Here is a 21,853-nt window from a genome sequence, read left to right on the forward strand (position 1 = left end):
AGACGAAAATAATGGACTATGCAGAATTGGACAAAATGACAGGAAGGATTCGAAACCTGCGGGACCAGAGATTCGCAGAAGATTGGAAGAAGTATATGAACTATTTGAAGAGCAATTGTAACCAACACATTACGCTAGTAGGACTACAAGAAGTTTTGCAAGGAGAAATATACGAAGTGCTACAAAGTAGATAAAGAATAGAGATATTGGTTATGAGTTTTAAATGTAACAGGGAAAATAAGAAATGTATACTAAGAGATTAGATGGGAACATTTTCAGACAGGACTGATGGAAGTCAGAAAAAATTGAATAGGATGTAAAAATATGTTTAATTACTGTTGAAAATAGTATGTTAAAAAAACTAATAATAATAAAAAATAATAAAAAAATAATATGTATATATAGACAAGGAGACGGCAAAGTGGAAATGAGTTTGCCAACAGCAATTCCGAAGGGTGGCAGGTAATGCCATGCCCATGCAAAGGCAATAAACTCCATGCAATGCAAAGGCAGCAAATTCCACGCAATGCAAATTTTTAAAAAGCGCATTTTCCCACCCACCCCTCTCTAATTGGGGGTTGACCCAAACCTAGCAGACCTGAGAAACCTGATGGGGGCAACTCCTCTCCCCCTTCCCCCCTCCCCAAACACCCTTCCCTCTCCAAATGGGGCTCAGCCCAACATCTCTTTCAAGAAAACCGCCCAGCCCCGATGGGAAAATCCTGAATGGGGAAAAGGGGGCGGAGGCGTCAAGCGTGCATATTCATGAGCAGGGGGCGGGGCGAGGGCAGGAGGGGGCGGGGCGAGGGCAATAAATAGGAGCCCTCCCTCTCCTCCAGCCTCTTTCCCTTTGCACCAGAGGAGGAGGCGCTCTGAGCATCCTTTCAAAGAGCTTAGTTTTTGCGCCTGCATCTCTCTCTCTCTCTCTCTCTCCTGCTTCCTTCTCCCTGGGCATCCTTGTTTTGGGGGGAGACCTCCGACGACCCAGCCCCCTATTTGCTCCCCACCCCTTGCCAGAATCTGACCCCCCCACTTTGAAGCCACCATGGCCGTCGAGAAGGAGAAGAAGACCTGCGGGCAAGTGATGACGGAGTGGAAGGAATTTATCTGGAACCCGCGCACGCATCAGTTTATGGGGCGCACCGGGAGCAGCTGGGGTGAGCCTGTCTTGTCTGGGGTTTTTTTTTTGGGGGGGCGCACGCAGGCAGGGAGTGGGGGGGGGGGGCTGATCCTGCATCTTGAGGCTGCCCGCCGCCTCCTCCTTCCCCAGGGCAGGATTTAATGACAAGATAGTTCAAGGACTCCTAGCCAAGGGAGATTATTTAAAGGGGGAGATTAGTGGAGATGGGGGGGGGGGAGAGAGAGAGAACAGGGCCACGAAAGGGATTATTTTAGGGATGGGGGGCGACTATGAGAGCCAAAAGCAAAGCTTTGGCTGAAAATCGGGGTCCCCCTCCTTGGAAAGGAGATTCTGAATATTCTCATGTCTCCCCCTTATTTTATTTCTTTAATAATAAAATAAAATAAAAGGGGGCATCGCCCATGAGATTTTCTAACCTTGGTTTTTGAAAGAGGGGGGTGCTTTGGGGAGGGTTATGTAAGGGGGAGTTTTGTGATGGGGGGCGGTCTTTCTGGAGGGGGGAAAATGGGAAATTTCTCTAGCAGATCTCAGAGTGCTTTGGTGGGGGGACTAGAAAAAAAAGGAGGGGGTTGTGATGGGTGATGCGATCCTGGAAGGGGGGGGCATGCAGATATGGCGGACTGCTGGGGTGCCCCCCCCCCGAAAAGGGAAACTGCAGACCTTGAGTAAGATAGGAAATGCAAGGGGGAAATTGGGTTTCGTGTGGATTTTGTTTGGGGAGGGTGGTTAATATGGAAAGGGTCCTTATGGGAAATTTCAGTAGGTGGTTATTAGGTGTCTATGTTAAAAAAATAAAATAAAAATCTATATATGTTAGATTAGTGTTTAGGGTGGAAGAAAAGCAGGGAGACTGGAATTCAAACAGGGCCCCATTCTAAAATAATTCTCAATTTTTGAATTTGAAGGAGGGGGGTGGGTGAGATGATCTAAGTCCTTGAATAGCAGCCAAGGCTGTACCCTAAAAAGGAAAGGGGGAAAAAACCATATTGGGTTATTTACACCCTGGGCAAAGCACCCCCCCCAAAAAAAAAACCCATCGCCACCCAGGCCATGAAGTGAAATTTGAAGATGGATAAAACTGGATTTCCCCTGGGAGTCTGTTCTGCATTTGTGGGGTAGAATGGAAAGGGGAGAGGATCTCGCCTTTGCAATGTTCTAGAAGGCAGGTTGATAAACAGGGGAGGGGGGGTATATCTGGTTCTTTGGTCAAAGATTGACCTCAACCCCCCCCAAAACACACACACACACACAAACACATAACCTACAAAATGGAGAGATACGAGACTATTAGACATGCACCGGTCATGAATGCAGGTGCAGAAGAGAATTAATTTTGGAGATCTTGCTGCAGTTTTTGCGAATTGGGAGGGGGGAGACAGCACCCCTTGGAGAAAGCAGATGGGGGGGGAAGTGTGTGTGTATATTTGACAGAGCTAAAAGACCCCAATTTGAAAAGAGAACAGACCAGAGCGTGGAGGCTGCCCAGGAAACAAAATCATTATATGCTTTGAAGAAAAAATTTTGGGGGAGCATTTGCTGTGTTTGGGGTGGGGGGAGGAGAAGTGGGGTGCATAGGGAGTCACTGCATCCCTGAAGATTGGGGGCCCCCCGATCATTTGCTGAGGATGAGAGGCGATATTAAATGTGTGTGGGAAATGTGGCAGTAATGACAGAGTGGAATAGGCCTGAAAAATATATATATTTTTGTGGGGGGGGGGCTTATAGTCCCAGCGATCAGGTCCTGTATAGGGTCTGTGTCCCCCCAAAAAGGGCAGAGATTGTATGGGGCTTTCTGTTTCCTGATGTTCTTGTTTTTTGGGGGGGTTGACGGTGGGCTCTCTCCTCCCCCAGCCCCCAATTTTTAATATCGATTGATGCAGGGAAGAAGGGTGTTGTAGGCAACAGCAGAGGCCAGAGCAGCAGGAAAAGTAGGTCATTATTTTCCTTCTGTGGAGTTGGCTTGCGAGGCCCCCTCTCTTCCCCCCCCACCGCCTGCCCAGTCTGTCAACAAGCTCGCCCCCCCCCCCCAGTCTCCTGGCACCAGAGAGGAGGGGGCTTCTCACAGCCTCTGTCGCTTTGTCCTGCTTCGAAAAATAATCAGGCTTGCAAAACATTGATTAAAATGCCCCCCCCCCCTTGGCAAAATGCTGGTTTGCTGGCAAACCTTTCCTTGCTTCCCATCCTCTCTGTGTTGCGCCCCCCCTCCATAAAAACTAGATGCGTACCTAGATCTGCTTTGAGCAATGAACCCTCCCTTCCAATGGTGACCCCCTTGATCTGTGAGACAGTTGATTTATAGATCTCTCTATCTCCCTGCCCCCCCAGCAAGCTGACATTATGAGATTTCTTCTTCAAACCACCCGTGTAAATGTGGCCAGGCCTTTCTAGATCTCCCACTGCAGATTCTTGAATTCTCCCCTTTCCAGACTTTCTACCCCCCCTCCAAGTCTGTGTACCTCTTGATCCCCCCCCCCCAATTTTACCCACCTTACTGGCAGCCCCAAGTCGCCTTTTTGGGGATTGCAACAATATGTAGATGGCTGGGAAGCGAGGTGGTGGTTCAAACTGGGAAAGGGGCAGCTGAATAATTTCTGGAGGGTGAGAGGGAAGAAAATTTGGGGGGGGGGGGCGTAGAGAAGGACTTGCCACCGTTTGACAGAAGTCCAACCTTTGGGTCTGTCGCATTGCAACTCCTGAGGAACCTGGCAAGCTCTCCTTCTCCCTTGGAAACCTTGTTTGCCTGTGGGAAAATTCCTTTCCCCAAAGCTTGCAACCTCTCTGTCAGGCTCTGGCCCCCTCCTTGCAACCCCCCCCCACAAATCTGCTCCCTCCCTCCCTGCTTTTGTCAAATCCCACAAGTCTCCCACTCTCCTAAACTCGAATCTCTTGCAGTTTTCCTTGCCAGAAAATTGCAGCATCTGGTTCAACAGCAGCCTTTTTCCTGCTCTGTTTTATTTTTTGGGGGGGGGGTCATCCCCTTTGATTGCGAACCAAAGCTGCGTTGATAATCTGGTTCCCCCTTCCCCCCTCCACCCCCCACCAATTTATTGCAATTTACGACTCTCTGCTTTTGTGCACTCTTGAGACCCGGCGACGTGCGGAGTGGTTTTGGGGGAACAAGACCGCCCCCCCCCCCGATCCTGGCTTGCATTTCACTGCAGAAAGCTGATGGCACTTCACCCCCGCTGCAGTAGCTGATCCTGATCCGGCGTGCGGGGGAAGGAAGGAAACCAGGCCAAGATCTGACAGCACTTTTTTTGTGGAGGGGGGGTTCCATCTTGGCTCGGCTCGGGGTTCAGTTGCCTTTGGCACTGCGGAGCGAAGACGTTGGCAAGCGGTGTGGAGAAGAGAGAGTTGGCGCAGCCTTTTGCCCTGCCTAATACAGTTGGCGGAGGAGACATCGCTGCCTCGATTTCTCCATGGGGCAAAAGGCGGTCTTGTGGGGAAGGGGGCACCATTCCCACATACTTCTTTGGAAAAAGCATTTTAGCGGCAGGTGAAAGGATGCAAGCTTTGCTTGCGGGGTTTATTTTAGGGGGGAGAAGCAGTTATCTCTGTAATAAGGTGATGGTTCAGGAACCTCATCGGTCACAGATATGCCCCCCATCCCATGCCAATGTCTGGGGGGGGGGGAATGGTACCCAGTGGTGCCAGGAAGTGGAGGAAACAGCAGCAGGAAGATGGGTTTTGGTGCAGAATGCAGGCAGTCAATATTGGGGACCCCAAAAAATTGGGGTTCTCTTTAGGCAAAAGAGCAGGGATGGGTGAGCCTGAAAGAGTTATGGGGTCTTCTCTAGGGTGGAAACGAGGCCTGATATTTCAGCATTGGGTGAGGGAGAGAGAGACCCACACAGCAAGCAATGGGTGCTCAGGATTTTAATCTGAGATGTCTAGTTGTGGGAGTTTTTTGGGGTGAAAGGGACTCCAGGGGGGGAGAACGGTAGGAGGCCTGATCTGAGGGGCTGGACGTTTCTGGAACGAGAAGAAGGGCAGTGGGGGCTGGATTTGGCAGGATTTGGCCAACCATGGGGAGGCTGGGAGGGGAAACAGGACAAGGCAGGTGCTTAAATGTAGCAAAGAGAGAGAGAACGTGAAGGAAGGGGGTAAAAGGGGGCAGCTTTTACATTGGGGGGCTGCCTGAAAAAAAAACTGGATAATTTAAAGGGGCTGTTTAGAGGGCGGGGGAAGAGACTGTGGATTCTTCGAGGGAGTAAGAAACCCATCATTTTTAAAATTTTGTAATCTCATTTCTGCTCGTGGGAATATAAATTTTTTTTTTTTGAGGGGGTGGGAGTTTTTTGGGTGGCAGGCAAAGCCAAACGCCAAAAGGAGGAGCAGACACATTTCTCACAAAAACTGCCAGGAATAGGGCTTCCATGTTCTGCCTTATATCCTGGGTTCTACAAAGGTTATAAATGCATTTTTTAAAAAATTAAAAGGCTGGGGATCTGGGGGTTGTGTGTGTGTGTTTGGGGGATGGGGGGACTGCCCCCTTGCTCCCCCTCTGTGGATGCCCATATTTCTTTTGCTATAAATGCCTGTGTGTTTTGGAGAGAGAGCAAGAACTCCAGACACAGCAAACAGGATTATCTCTTGTCTGTCAGCTCAGCTTTGGCTTGCAAGGCCCAGAGGTTCTGGGGTTAATGTCTTGCAAGCTGCAAGTTTTCCAGCTTTGCTCTCTCTATGTGTGTGTGTGTCATTGGAGAGGGTGCTTCAGAAATGCACTTTATTACTTATTTATTGCACTGGCATCCCAACTCTCCTTTTTTTTTTCTTCCTCCGGAGAGCTCATCGATTTTCCCCTATCCTCATTCAATTCCACAACAGCCCTGCCAGGTAAGCTGGGCCCAGAACGACAGTGACTGGCCCAAGGTGGCTGAGTGGGGAGGGTATTTGAACCCTGCTCTTGTGTAGTCCGACTCTCTAACCACTACACCGCACTACTTGGTGCCTATGGAGGTGATGGGATATCCAATTCCAGGCTTGGCTCTTGAGTAACTTTAAGCATTGGCTAACACCCTGGATGTGAGCTTTGCTCTGTCTTGTCTCTGTGCGTTGAAAAAACGCCGCAGGATGTGTGCGATGGTGACCCCTAGACCCCGCTGCCAGGAGTTGCTTATTTTAACACTCAGCTGGGGGGCAGGTTGTGCCGTGGGTTCCTGGGGGGCAGCTGGATAAGAATTTGCCCTGAGATTTGTTGAGTTTGTTTCTTTGAATTGCCTGGCGAATTTCAAACATACAGGGATGTATTTTAAACAAAGCATTGGGCAGCTCTGATATTATCCTAACTGTCTCCATATTTTCGTACACAAGTTTGAGGCTCCTGCGCACAAACACACAATGTTTCTGTCCCTCCTAGCCTCTGTTTACTTTCTGACTTGTGCCGAACTGTGTCTCTTGATGGTTCCTTCTGATAGCCTACTTATTCCATCTGCGTGGCCTACATTGAATGAAGGTGTTGCAACCTGGATCTGGGATTCCTGTGGGTCAGATTCTCTCGCCGGGTGGAGTCTCTAGCTAGTCACTTCCTCTTGGCCTCAGTTCCCCAATCTGCGAAATGGCACCAGCGACCCACTTCAGTAAATTACACAGTAAACGGAGAGCTCCGCTGACCTGAGTTCGGAGTCATCTTTGGGATTAATGCAACTGCTTATTTCCACAAAGGGGCCTGTGCTCGGACATCTTAGGAGACCTAGGTGTAAACTTTGAGTAAAGCCTGTGCAGTTCTAGAGAACAGCTTGGATCCCACCTGGCTTTATATGTCAGGCCGAAGGCTTCAGTTTGCAAGCCCATGGCCTGGACTCTGGGCTTTTTTCCTTCGCTGACTGTTTTGGGAGACTCTCCTTGTCTTAAATAATGAGATAAGGAATAGTTGGAAGTTAATAATAAATAAAAAACCCTAATCATTGGCTCCTGGGGGATTAAAAAAAAAACAACCACCCGGTTACTTGAATGTTCCACCATGTTGTCAGCAGTATTTTAGTCAATTACAAATTAGCAGAGTGGCTGTAAAGTTGACCACCTTTTGCACTTTTCGGGGGCTTCCAACTGATTATGAATATCCCCCATTTCCTCCATGCATCCCCTTTTGAAGCCCCCCCCCAAGTTGTTGGCCATCTTGTGGCAGGGAGTTCCATAGTTCAGCTATGCACCGTGAGATTAAGGGCCCTGCCCACTGCGAACTCCTTGTGCCTCCTCAAATTTGAGTGGTTCTCCCCCCGCAACTCCTGCCACCCCACACTTTCTCCTCCCTAAAGTGGAAGAATCCCGAAGATTTGAAAAACCGAATAGCTGGGAATCTGTGGATTTAGGGAGGTGAAAGTGCAGGGAAGCAGGAGGGAGGAGAACGAGGGTGAATTAAAGGAGACACAGATGGGTTCATAATCCACATTAAGCAGAAAGGTACCACTGAGGGAGAGCAACTGGGGCCGTAGTACAAGGTTCCTCAACCTCAGCCCTCCAGATGTTTTGAGACTACAATTCCCATCATCTCTGGCCACTGGTCCTGCTAGCTAGGGATCATGGGAGTTGTAGGCCAGAAACATCTGGTGGGCTGAGTTTGAGGAAGGTAGGTTTGCCTAGCAGTAGAGGAGAGGAAGGGGATGATATTAGGGGCAGGTCTGCTTTGGCCGGCGCTGGGACTTTCCAATGAAAAATATACAGTATTTACTCGAATCTGGGATTTAGAGGTTGGGGCCTGGGAAGCGTTAAAAACATGCCTGGCGCATTTTGCCATTGGCCACTTGCGACCAAATTAAAATCTTCATTTTTGGAGTTTCAGGCAGGGAGGGGATCTCCTAGCCGGATCGGGAGGTTATCGTAGAATTGGGATCCCTGAGGGTCATCTAGCCCAACCCCCCGCCATGCAGGAGTCTTTCGTCCAATGTGGGGCTTGAACCCACAACCCTAAGATTAAGAATCTCTTGCTCTACCAAACAAACTGTCAAAGACTGATCCTGGGACCTTTTGCAGACACTGTACCCCTGGCCCTTTAGCATGCAACAAGCTAAAGGAGTGTTAAAACACGCTAAAGGTGTATCAAAGATTTGGGGGGGGGTTGGGGTTCAGTCCAAGCCCCCCTTTTTAATTCCCTGGCCCTAAAGCCTGCCTGCCATGTATATCCCAGCTGCCCTCTTGCTGAACCTCGTGGGATATCTGGCGACTCTGCCGAAGTGTGTGTGGGGGCCATCTCTGGTTTCCTTCGCTTCGTCAATCATCTAATTAAATTGGCACAACGCCCTAGCGAGGCAGGCAGGTGCTGCAGAGGAAAATTTCGGGATGGGCAAAAGACGTTACGGTTTCGTAGGCGTTTCAAAGGCAGGGCAGACATAAGGCGGTAGCAGTTTGCAAGCTCTTTTTCTGGAGCGGCCTTTGTCAAACCGGCGCTTCTTTTGGAATGTGACACAGGTGTGCTGGCTGCGGCTGATGGGAGTTGTAGTCCGAAACCACCCTGTTTAGCTGGGGGCTGGTGGGAGTTGTAGTCGGGTATAGAAATGAGCTAGGCGTGTTTTGCGACTGGCGTGGGTCCCATTGCGACCGTCGGCTGACCGGCTGGCGACTGCAAAATGTCTTTTAGAGGAGGGTTTGAAATATTTCACTTGAAGTTGTTGGGGTTTTTTTTCTATTTTATTTTATTAAATGTTACAAAAAAATGGATAGAAAAAAATAAATAGAATCAATACATAACCATAGATAAAAACATTTTATCTACCCAGTTTTCCAGAATGCAAACTAGAAAAGAAAGACAAAAGATAAAAGAAAGAAACAAGAAAAAAAATAGTCAACTTCATATGAAGTTGTTTTAATCTGGATTGTGTTATGTGACATTTTTGTGTGACATTTTTGTGAGATTTGTTCTTTAAAATATAAAGCAGTATAGAAATGAAATATAAAATAATAATAATAATAATAATAAAATAATAATAATAATAATAATAATAATAATAAATAAAAATATTCCTTGAGATAACTTGCTGTGGCAACCGAAACCTAGCTTTAAGGTTTGCGATTAGCCTATATACCCGAGTTTCTAATGCTGTCATAGTCCAAAATGGCAGTTTTGGGTGGAGGCTGGTGAGTCCCAATAGCCCTGGAGGGCGCCACGTTGGCAAAGGCTGTTCTACAATATTCATTTGCAGGCCTAAGAACAGCATCCCCTCTGGCAGAGGGGAGCATGAGGTGGGGATCTGATAAGAAAACAGAATGGGGGTCAATTCTAATGGCTACAGTTTTTGGACCTCACTGCCTGACTCTTTCCTCAATTTAATCTATTTTTTTTCCTGCCCCTTCCAGCTCTGATCCTGCTGTTCTACCTTGTCTTCTACGGCTTCCTCACGGCCCTCTTCACCCTCACGATGTGGGTTATGCTGCAGACGGTGGACCAGTTCAACCCCAAATACCAGGACCGCCTCTCCATCCCAGGTGAGGCCTTGACTTCCAACCTTGTGTGCAGATCGTGCGCAAAGTCCCCGCAGGCAGAAAGCAGGCAGAAAGCAACAAGGAGAGGGGCTCTAGCCTGGCGTTCTCCCTGAGGTGTTAGCTTTCTGCTTGAAGGGTGGTTTTCCATAGCTGTCAACTTACAGATTTGAAAATAAGGGACCAGCAGCCTCGAGAATAAGGGATCAGCAGCCAAAATAAGGGATCAACAATTACTTTGGTAAAATACATATTTTGTTGCGTGCAAATGGCTTTAGATACCTATTAGGTCCATAAATGACCATAGAGCATATATTCAACACAAAAAAAACAGCAGCAATTTGTTGTTGACAAAGCACAGCTGGACATAGAAAGGGCCCCATTACCTTCAGTAGCTTATTTAAGAGACATCATCAATAAGGGACAGCAGCGGGACATGGCGCTGGGATAAGGGACTGTCCCGCCAAATAAGGGGCACTTGACAACTATGTGGTTTTCACATAAGTGGTGCTGTGTGGAGAGGGGCATGTTTAAATGGTTTTGCATGAGGCACTGGTGTCTAAAGAAGTGCCTTTGAAGAATCATAGAGTTGGAAGGGACCCCTGCGGTCATCTAGTCCAACCCCCTGCAATGCAGGAATCTCAGCTTAAGCACCCTTGGCAGATGGCCAGCCAGCTTGCACTAGGAACTGCACTGATGTGCAGAATCTGGCTAGGGTCGTTCATTGAACTCTGTACATGCTCAGAGACGTGGGTGTTCTCAGGGGAAATGTCCCCCTGCCGCCCCACGGTACCACCAAAATAGAAAAGAAGGCTAACACTTTGGACTTAAAAGCTGGTTTTGAAAGTCGCTCCCTCTTGCATGGAGCCCTGGGAGGGGAGGTTGAAGCTGTTAAACGGGCTATTCTTGGCACTCTCACAAACTACAACCCCCAGGATCCTTTGGGGCAAGTCCTGGCCGTGTACAGGAATGTGTAAACCCAGTGTGGATATGCCCAGCTGCTTGCTAAACTCGCTTAAATTAGGAGCTCCCCACTGGTCTTTGTCACAGATGAGGGGCTTGCTGGGGCCATCTAATAATAATAATAATAATAATAATAATAATAATAATAATAATTTATTTATACCCCACCCTTCCCAGTTCAGAAAACCGGGCTCAGGGCGGCTAACAACAAATTTAAAACACTTAATTGATGCAACAAAAACAGCATAAAATACAGTATAAAACATGAATAACAATAAATTCAGAATTCAAAAATCAATTTAGGGGGGAAATCCATCCAATAAACATTAGATGATCACCAGGGCTAGCTGGCTAAGTTAGTCCTATTTGGGCCGGCGAGGAGTCCAGGGGAGAATTAGCTGTGGGTAATCTTCATAAAAAGGGGAGGGGGAGGGAAGGAAGGGGAATAAAAGATCAGGCTAAGTTCAAATTGAAAGCCAGAAGGAACTCTTACAGGCCTGGCGGAAGGAGGTTAAATCCTGCAGGGCCCTGGTCTCATGGGACAGAGCATTCCACCGGGTCGGAGCCATCACTGAGAAGGCCCTGGTGGAGGATAATCTGACTTCCTTAAGGCCCGGGACCTCTAAACTATGGTTATTCATGGACCTTAAGGTCCTCAGGGAGGAGTGTGGGCAGGCGGAGCTCTGAAACTCAACCATTTCTCTCTTTTTCTCCCTCCCTGCCTTGCAGGCGTGATGATTCGCCCCAAGACGGACGCGCTGGACATCACTTACAACATGAGCCAGACTGAATCCTGGGAGGAATACGTGAGGATGCTAAATAAGTTTTTGGAGGGTAAGTAAGATGGGGGAAGGAGCAACACCTTTCTCCTCCCCCCCGGCCTTTCTGCCCAATGATGCTAATTAACCACTTAATTAGGGAAGGAACGGCTGCACGCCCCCTTTTCCCAAGCTTCTGCAACATTCCCTTTCTCGTCGCCGGAAGTTGTTGGACTACAACTTCCATCATCCAGGGTCCTGGGAGGAATGGATGATGGGAGTTGTAGTCCAACAGCACCCGGGAACCCAAGTTTCAGAGGGGCTGGGGCAAGCATGCGCAGCTGAGGCCCCCTAGAGGTGGCAGGTGTGAAAAACGAGCTGGGCGCGTTCACCAGCGGAACTCCTTGCTGGGTGAAACTCCACGGTGTCCTTTAATCCAGGTTCTATATAATCACCTGCCTTCGGTTTCTTCCAAGGGGCTTTCCACTCTCTTATAAAATCAGACGTAATTTAAAATATACCGGAATTCTTTGCGGATTGTTAATTGGAGACGGGGGTGTCTGCCTGGCGCTATGTGGGGAAGAGGCGACAGAACCAGAGAGTGGATTTGCAAAGATCTGAGCAGTGCAGGAAACTAGACTCCAAGACGGTGTCCATCTAGGCCAGTGCTGTCTACACTGACTGCCAGCAGCTTTCCAGCTTTCAGACGAGAAACGAAACCATAAAATAGCTGCATAGAACAAGTGCATTTGCAAGTAGTTTAAAATAGCAAAGTCCCAAGTAAAAGGCTATCTTATTATCAAGTCTGGTTTCAGATTTGCCAGGCTTGTCTTGGAAATGACTGTTCCTCTGTATATCTAATAAAAGAATGCCAAATCTTATTAAAAGGTGTCTGGAGGTTGCAGCCCTTGTCGAAATCTCAAATTGTGTGTCATTTTCTCCATTAGATCTGTATGCCAGAGCAATGCAAGGATAATACTAACCTCCTCCGGAGGGTCATTATCAGGATTACAGCTGCATAATTTAGACGTGTGTGTGCTGCTTTTTAAAAAGGGTCTCGCTATAAAAACGCAGTGTGCTTTTTGGAGCTGGCGCTGTAAGGATTATTTAGCCTTTTTTGATCTGTGCTTCAGTAGACACCTGGACTGTCGATTCCCACTTGTTAGTGGATGGGGAACGACTTCAAAGACACGGTTTCTGCACCACAAATAGCCCCCAACAAACCTCATTAAGATTGAACCTGGGCTATTTGATCTGTCCCATCATGGTTTTTAAATTTCGTTTTATTCCGTGTACGGTGGTGCACCTGCAGTCCTTCCAGATGATATTTTGTGGCCAGCCTTTATTTATTCGCCTCTTCCTACAAAACATTTTTTACATGGGGAGATGTGGAGGCAGCTGGCCCTGTCTCGGATGTGTTTTTAAAAGGGGGTTGGAGGGAAAATATTAAATAAATTCAATAACAACAATGGCCTGCATTTGCACTAATAAAATGAAAATCATGGGAACTGTAGTTTACCCCTCAGAGAACTACGTTTCCCAGGATTGGGGGGCTTTGGGTATATGAGCTTTAAAAGAAGCTTGGGCCTGCTGCTCAGCTCTTGGCCTAACCTCACAGGGTTGCTGTGAAGCATAAAACAGGGCTGCTTGGAGGAAAAGTGAGATCAAATGTAAAAATAAACAAAACAGGTTTTTTTTAAAGTACCCTCGCTCGGTTGTTGCGCCGGAATTGTCTTCTGTGGAGTCTCAAAAGGGTCTTTCCCTTTGGAATATATGAAAAAGGCTATAATGCAAAGCTGTGCGATAAAACCATAGCCATATAAACAGTAAAATGAGAACGATTGGAAGTTTTAAGCATAAGTTTTTATTTGACGGATATGCTTTGGTATCAATTTTTGGCTTTTTCTTTTTATCTTTTTCTTTTGTCTTGATTTTTCTTTCTCTATTTCTCTCTTTTATATTTACCTTCGTTGTAAATGATCATCTGTATCTGTATTTTAAACTAATAAAGATTTACCATGGAAAAACATAATCAAAAGGGTCTTTCCCTACCCTGGAACTCCCTGAGACTGGGTCAAGGAGATGTTCTGTTGCCGAGCTACGTTTTCCTCCTGCTGCATCGCCGGGGGTTGGACTAGATGACCCCCGGGGTTCCTTTTCGAACTCTTACGATTCCTCCTTCTCTTCTAGCTTATGACAACGCCAAGCAGGTGGCCAGCAACCGGGACTGTATCCCGGGGCAGTACAATGAGCAGGTGGACAATGGGGTGTTGAATTACCCGAAGACGGCGTGCCAGTTCAACCGCACCATGTTGGGCGACTGCTCGGGCCTCAACGACACCACTTATGGGTACCGGGACGGGCGCCCCTGTATCCTCGTCAAGATGAACCGGGTAGGCTAAGAAGCCCTGACTCCTCTCTTGTCAGTTGAGGGTCTGTTCAGTCTGCAGAAGGCAATAATAACAGTTTATAATAATTTATTGGGACGTGGGTGGCGCTGTGTGTTAACCCACAGAGCCTAGGGCTTGCCGATCAGAAGGTCGGCGGTTCGAATCCCCGCAATGACGGGGTGAGCTCCCGTTGCTCGGTCCCTGCTCCTGCCAACCTAGCAGTTCGAAAGCATGTCAAAGTGCAAGTAGATAAATAGGTACCGCTCCGGTGGGAAGGTAAACGGCATTTCCGTGCGCTGCTCTGGTTCGCCAGAAGCGGCTTAGTCATGCTGGCCACATGACCCGGAAGCTTTACGCCGGCTCCCTTGGCCAATAAAGCAAGATGAGCGCCGCAACCCCAGAGTCGGTCATGACTGGACCTAATGGTCAGGGGTCCCCTTTACCTTTACCTTATAATTATTACCTATACCCCACTTATCTGGCCGGGCCTCCCCAGCCACTCTGGGCAGCTCCCAGCAGAAGATTAAAAACGCGATAAAAGACTTGAGTTTTTCATTATTTCCTCCTGCTCCTCGCGGGCAGGCCTGAACCGATGAATCCAAACGGCAAGAAACTAAATATTTGGGAGACAGTGCAACGGACTCCCTCGGAAGGGGGGCAGCCCAGGCAAGATTTAAGAATTGCAAGTCTCTATCCCCACATCCGAGGATTAGGAGGATAGGTCGCAGGAGCACAGAAAAACCTCAGGCTGCCTAACCTTTTCTTCTGCGGAGATGGAAGGAGTTCTGTTCCCAATTCTGCTGAATTGCAGCCTTCGCTGACCCGGTGGTTTCGAACTATAACTCCCATGGGAGTTGTAGCGCGGAACCACCGGACGCCACTGAGTCGGTGAAGGCTGGTGTTTTGAAAGCAGAAGCATCAGCCTTTCCCAGAGTGGGGCAAATTCCACCCCGTCTTTTTGCAGATGGTGGTGTCGTTTCCCCCCTGCCCAGCTCCCTTCATTTTTTGTGGGGTGGGGAGGGCATAGTGAGAGCCATTTGGAGGTCCTGAACTCTTTTCTCTCCCCCCCCCCATTTTGTGTCTCGGCAGGTCATCAAGTTCTACGCGGGAGACGGCAAGCCCATCAACGTCTCTTGCCTGGCAAAGGTAAAAGCCTCTGATCTGCCACTGCTCTGCCGGTTTTTGTCTCTCCTCCTTCTCTTCTTCCTTGTTTTTTTCTTTCTTGTTCTTTCTCATTCCATTTCATTAACGCTCCACTTTCCCCTCTCCTCCTCCTCCTTGTCTCTTTCCAAAAAAAAAATTATTATTCTGTGCATTCAGAGACCCCGGTCTAAGCACGAGGTAAGGTCTTGCCAAAGCATTAGAAGAGAAATCTAGAACCGTTTAGGCAGATGACCTTTAGCGGATCCTAGAACCCCGACAGCTTTTGCTTCCTGCTCTTCCTGCAACGCTTCGGGATATAGGGGAGAGAACCCATATAGGGGGCTGATCGCCTCTGGCCCGCAAAAGTAGCCTTGCCCTTTGGAAGAACCCAGCAGTCCGCATTCCCGGCTAGATTCCCACTTGCCTCCTCTTGCCCAAAACACTTTTGTGCTTGGAAGAAGTCGCTCCAAACCTTCCTGTCCTGCAATACCTTGTTGGAAGTTTCAGGCTGGGTAAAAGGAAGAACGTCTTTATGCAAAGCAGAGTTAACCTGTGGAACTCCCTCCCACCGGAGGCGCTGGGATGGCCGCAAAATTGGATGGCTTTCAAAGAGGATCAGGCAGATTCCTGGAGGAGGAGAGGGCTATGGATGGCTCCCAGCCAAGGTGGCGATGTTCTCCCATCACAATCGGAGGCAGGGTTGCTTCTGAATACCAGTTGCTGGAAAATGTGGAGGGGAGGATCTTGCGTTCGCATCCTGCTTCCAGGCGTCCCCTAATGGGCATCTAGGTGGCCACTGTGAGAACAGGATAATGGACTAGATGGGCCACAGGCCTGTTCCTGCAATTTTGTCTTCTATCCCCCAACTCGAACCTCTTCGTTGCAATGTGAATATCCCACAAAAGTATTAATATCCAAAGGGGAGACATTCTCCCCTGGCAGTAGCTATGAATATTGCAGAATTCTGTTGGGGGTGCCCCCTTTTTTATATTTAGCAGGGGTAAATCCATATTGGCTGGGATATTTTTTAGAAATATCCCCAAGGACACTTCACAGCCTCCTGTGAAAGAATAATACTAAAAAAAAATTGTAATCATAATAATTTCTTGTACCCTGCCCATGCGACTGGGCTCCCCCAGCTGCTCTAGTTTGTTAGGGCTGGGGGGTTATTTAAAAATGTTGATTTGTTAGCCTCTAAATTCATTGAGCATTGCTATATAGGGGTCACAAAATCACATGTAAACATTTCTCCAGGTCGGTTCCATCATTTGGTATCCCGATAGACATCGGGATAGCTAGCCTACCAAGGGATGGCTCAAAAAAACCACCCCAGCGATATTTAACAGCTTTGACGATGCATTTAAATACTGCTTGTCATGAAGTTAAGAACATGGAGAACTGCCTTGTTAAGTTATTGAGCATGAGTCCATCTGGTTCAGTGCTGGCAGTGGCCCCCCTGAAATTTCAGAAAAGGGCCTTTCCCCCAGCTTTACCTTCAGATCCTGTCGGAAATCGAATTTGGGACTTTTTGTATGCAAAGTAGATGCTCTCGCACTCAGCCACTTTACTTCCTTTACCTCTTGCCTCCTGCAGTAGTTTTTCCCTTTGTGAGTAATCGAGGCAGCACATACCCTTCTGAAAAACCAGTTCAAACTCTTGCGCCAAGGGATGTTGACATTTGCCGCGCCTTCATGTTAAGCAATGTCAAACGATTTCCTTGTTTTTGCAATACGAGGAAGAGGCGGAGAGGTAGTCCGGGTTCTGAGTACCTTTTATCTTTCCCTATCAAATCATGGCTCAATCGCCAGCGCCCAGCTTCTGAGATCTGTCACCAGACTTGCATTCAGGTTCATCTTGTTGAATTTATGAAAGCTGGAGCTTCCAGGTGTCTTTGGTTTGAGTGTACAATTCAGATTTCCGGATGGTGCTAGATCAGTGTTTTTTCTAAAACACACACACCGTTTTGCTGCTTTTTCAAAAAGAGAAAAAATTTACACCAACAATATCATTTGATTTCCCTCTTACTCCCCTCCCCGCTTCCCTAACAATACTTGAAGTTGTCTCGTCATCGTAAGGTAATATAGTGGTACCTCCGGTTGAGAACGGGATCCGTTCCGGAGGCCCGTTCACAACATGAAAAGAGCGCAACCTGAAGCACCGTATCTACACAGGTGCGCGGCGTGATTTGGTGCTCGTGCGCATGCGCGATTTAGCGCTTGTGCACATGCGCGAGCGGCGAAACCCAGAAGTAACCCTTTCCGGTACTTCCGGGTCGCCGCGGGACGTAACCTGAAAGAACGTAACATGAGGTATGACTGTACAGAGATAGTGTAAGAAAAGGATCACAGTCGTGTAAAATACAGTCTTGATACCCTTGGTTTTGTTTGTTCCTCTTACGTTTTTTGTAAAAATGGCTGTCTCCCTCCTCTGTTCATTTAGCCTTTCCTTTGTTCACTTTATTTTCTTCTTTGTCTCTCCACGCGTTCACTCTGTCTTCTTCTTCTACGTTTCTGTCTTCAGAAGAAAAAAAACCCTAAGGAAGATCTCATAGTAAGGACAACGTTGGATGCGGTTTGGGAAAAGCGGGGGCAGGGGTGGCGGCCTTGGAGGCTGTGTCTTAGTGGGAGGGGAGATTTTTGATAATTGAATGCACATAGCGGATGGCAGAAGAGTTGAATGGGGCAGCGAGCGAGGACCGGGAGTAGGGGGCAGAATGACCACTGGCGTAGCCAGCCAATAGGAAAGGGAGATATCACAGTTAGTGAAAGTGAGTTTGGAATAGTGAGCATTAAGGTGAATGGGGGTGGCATGTTGCTAGCCGCATGTCAGGGAGGGGGGGAGGGATAAAATATGTTTTGACACCTGTCTTTTCTCCTCCCACAGAAAGAGGAGGATGCCCAGAAACTGGGGGAGATAGCAATGTTCCCTCCCAATGGAAACATTGACCTAATGTACTTTCCTTATTACGGCAAAAAAATCCATGTAAGTATTGCACACTCCCCAAGCCTTTTCTTTCCTCCTCTTCAACCCAAAAGGGTGTTTCTTGGGGCCATCTTTTGCTAAAGGGAAAGGACTCCTGACAGTTATTTCCAGTTGCAAATGACTGGGGTTGCGGCGCTCATCTCGCTTTACTGGCCGAGGGAGCCGGCATTTGTCCGCAGACAGTTTTTCCGGGTCATGTGACCAGCACGACTAAGCCGCTTCTGGTGAAACCAGAGCAGCACACGGAAACGCCATTTACCTTCCTGGCAGAGCAGTACCTATTTATCTACTTGCACTTTGACGTGCTTTCAAACTGCTAGGTTGGCAGGAGCAGGGACCGAGCAACAGGAGCTCACCCCGTCGAGGGATTCGAACTGCCAACCTTCCAATTGGCAAGCCCTAGGCTCTGTGGTTTAACCCACAGCGCCACCCGCGTCCCGCCATCTTTTGCTAAAGGGATGTACAAAGATTGGGTGGGAGGACAAAGGTGTGTCGCAGGCTTGGACTAAACATTTATTGTTCCAAAGTAGAAACTGGAAAAGCATTAAATCCCAAAATAGGAGGAAGCTCTTCAAGTATTCGGCCATCATAGTCAACGATCCGCTTGCAATATTATATTTCAGAGGGACTGTCGCATATCACATTATTTATTTCTATAGTCCTACATACCATTTTGACCCGATTGCTCCCGCTCACGTTGATGCGGGATGTGTGATTTCCGTTGTATATTTTGCCGTTCCTGTGGCTCATAAACCGCTTTGTAGATAGCGGTACAGAAAGTCTGTGCACAGATTAAAAATGAAACGAGAGCAATGTTAAAGTGCTAAAGCACGGGTAGGCAAACTATCCGGCCCAATCGCCTTCTAAATCCGGCCTGTGGATGGTCCGGGAATCAGCGTGTTTTTACATGCGTAGAATGTGTCCTTTTATTTAAAATGCATCTCTGGGTTATTTGTAGGGCCTGCCTGGTGTTTTTACATGAGTAAAATGTGTGTTTTTATTTAAAATGCATCCCTGGGTTATTTGTGGGGCATAGGAATTCGTTCATTATTATTTTTTTCCAAAATATAGTCCGGCCCCCACAAGGTCTGAGGGACAGTGGACAGGCCCCCTGCTGAAAAAGTTTGCTGACCAGTCTCTCCAGTATTTAGCAGCTAGGCAAGAAATATAAATTGATATGATTTTTTTTTTTTTTTTTTAAATCGGTTTGTGATTTAGCAAGTTAAGGTTTGGGGGGTTTTCGGCGCTGAAATTTTCGGTAGATTTGGAAGCCGCTCACGAGTCGGACCTCTTAACTTTTGCCAACCTGACGCCCTCCGGACGTTTCGGCTGCTGCCTTAATCCGAGCCCAAAAGCTGCCTTAGTGTTTTTGGAGGAAAAGCGAGAGTTTTGGGGGGTGCGAGACGAGATCCGTGGGTTGTTTCCCCGGCTGATTTTTTGCCCCTCGGTCTCCCCCACTTCCGCAGGTGAACTACACGCAGCCCGTCGTGGCCGTCAAATTCCTCAACCTCACGTTCAACTACGACCACCACATCGAGTGCAGGGTCAACGCCGCCAACGTCAACACGAACGACGAGCGGGACAAGTTTGCCGGCCGCGTGGCTTTCAAGATCCGGGTCAACAAAGAATGATAGTCCCCCCCAAATAAATCCTCGGCCCGTCCTCCCCTCCGCCCCATCCCCTTGCACCCCTGCACCCTAAAAAAGAAAAGAAAGCTAACTTTTTTCTTCCATGCTCAGAAGAGGGTGGCGCATTGATGTTGAAGGAAGAGCAAGGCGGTTGTGGGGTGCAGGGGGGGCACATCCTTAACCGTTGCTGTTAGACAATCCCCGAACCCCGAAATCGACGGCTTTGCTTCTTCCACCTGCACCCCTTCATCTGGCCCGCATTTGCCCCCTTTACCTCTCTCGAAATATTTGGGAATGCTGCTTTGGCTCGTTCTAACGACATTTTTTCTCCCCCTTCTCGCCCCACATATGTGGGGAGCTCAGAGGCTGTGATCCCCCCCAAGCCCAGGTCCCACGAATCTCCCCCCCCCTTTCCCATCCCGGAGATATTTCCTAATATAATAATAAATGTATATAGATATTTTTTATATATATTAAAAATTAAGGTACTGCTGAGTCCTCCGTATTTTCATCCTTTTCCAGAGCTCTTTTCCTTCCCCCTCCTCTCACCCCTCGCCATCTTTTCTACCAGTTTCGCTCCTGCCACGAAACCCTTGTTATGAAAATGGCTACGGGCCCTAATGGGGTTAGCGGTGGGCCATCTTGGTTCCTAATTTGGGGGGAATTGCTGCGGTTTGGGGCCTCCGACTGTTGACCGTTGGGAAGCCATTTTGTCTCGGCCGCTCCGGAAGCTTCCGGCGGCCGTGACTGCGCGGAAGAACGTCAAAATATGCGTTAAACATGGGGTTTTTTGGAGGGTGTGTGTTGCTGCACTCTCTAAATACACTTAAGGAAGGATTAAACCCAATTATTCCCTCAGAATCTTGGCCACCGAGCGAAATGGCTGCACTCTCTCAGTTCTGCATGATGGACAAAATGGCCGCCGCTCTGTTTTTGGATGGCAGCCATTTTGCTGCTGGCCGGTCCTCTCAGTAAATCAGTAAACCCTTCTTCCCGGTTTTAGAAAGCGCAGAATCTGTGGCAACCGTCCAAAACGGCTTCAGGGGTTGAAGCGTTCCCCGTCCCCCCCTTTAACTACTTTTGACTTCTGTGTGGCAATAGCTTGCCATCTCTCTCTTGACTTGCAAGCAGCTCTTTTCTAAAAAAATGGCAGACAAAAGGCTTTTTTTGGGCATGGCGGCTGTTCTGATTCCCTCGCAGAGGAAACGGTCGCGGCGGCTGTGAAAAACGAAGCTTGTCAGTCTTAATTGTCTCACCCCGCCATCCCTCTTTTATTCCCTCTCTCTCTCTCTCTCTCTTCTAAATAGGATCTACTCTGACCCTGTTCGTCCTTTAGTGTACAGTTGTTTTAATCTGTTATAATAGTGGCACACATTGCACTAAGATGATGATAGAAAAGAAATTTTAAAAAACGAAACAAAACCACTGGTTCTGCCATAGTTGAGGGGGAAATATTGACTGAACCCAATAATGCCTCTTTAGTCACTTTAATTAACCAATGGAGTTTTTTTTATTTTATTTTTGTTTTCTCTTAGATTCTCGCTTGCCTCATCTCTCACTTCCTGATTAATAATTTGTCGGAAGAACAGAAGCGTTGTTTTAAAACGAAAGCGAACTTTAATTTTTTGGCAATGGGTGTTTTTTTTTAATTTAAAAAAAACCTCCCTTGCTTCTTGTTTTTTCAATAGTTATTAAATTTCACCCCTTTCACCTCTTTTAAGGCTTGCATCGAAGTCGATTATTACGTGTATGAATGGAAGACATAACTTAAAAATTCTTTGGCTTTTTAACTCTTTTGTTTTTATCTTTGTTTTTATTTGCAGAATTATTTAATTGCCTGTATCAGATTTACTGTAAAGATGAGAAATAAATAAATAAATAAAAACTTTAAAAACTTTGGTTGCCTTTTGGGTCAGAGTTTTTGACTGTGCATTTAGATACGTTATACGTTAAATGGAGCTGTGGGAAGCATCCCCCCCCCCCCTGGAGCGAAGGAAAATTATATTTTTTCTCAGTGGTTGCTATTATTTTGCATTTACCCAGCTCACGAAGTGCATATATTCCTCCCTTCCTCTCCATTTAGCCTAACGACAGCCCTGCTAGGTCGGTTCGGCTGGGAGGAGGAGTGAGTTGGCCCCCCAAGGTCATGGAATGAGTTTTATGGCCAAGTATGTTTCAGAATTTGAACTCGGGTCTCTCCAGGGTCCTAGCCTGACACTCCAGCCGCCAAACATCACCTTGCCTCACCTTCCAAGTTGCCCATGCATAGTTGGCAGCAAACTCTGCAGGTCCAAAATGCATTAACCCCCCAATGAGGCCGAGATGCATTTTGCACTTTTAATTAAAGAGCAGCCTTTTCTTCCTAAATGTGCATCTGTCCTTAGAAATTAGCATCTGCACAGCTCCATATTTTGGCCTTTTGCTGGCCACGAA

The 21,853-nt window shown here is 47.6% G+C and overlaps 1 protein-coding gene across 1 annotated transcript; it reads left to right on the forward strand.

Moving 5' to 3' along the window:
- Positions 1-833: 833 nt before the first annotated feature.
- ATP1B2 (ATPase Na+/K+ transporting subunit beta 2) lies at positions 834-21,317 on the forward strand. Its single transcript, XM_080979976.1, has 7 exons — positions 834-1,157; positions 9,434-9,562; positions 11,249-11,353; positions 13,468-13,670; positions 14,757-14,813; positions 17,694-17,792; positions 19,259-21,317. The coding sequence occupies exons 1-7, from the start codon at positions 1,046-1,048 to the stop codon at positions 19,421-19,423; spliced, it is 870 nt and encodes a 289-aa protein (XP_080836102.1). The 5' UTR covers positions 834-1,045; the 3' UTR covers positions 19,424-21,317.
- The last annotated feature ends 536 nt before the right edge of the window (positions 21,318-21,853 follow it).

The sequence above is a fragment of the Podarcis pityusensis genome (genome assembly GCF_964106645.2).
Source record: "Podarcis pityusensis genome assembly, chromosome: 13".
Taxonomy (NCBI): Eukaryota; Metazoa; Chordata; class Lepidosauria; order Squamata; family Lacertidae; genus Podarcis; species Podarcis pityusensis.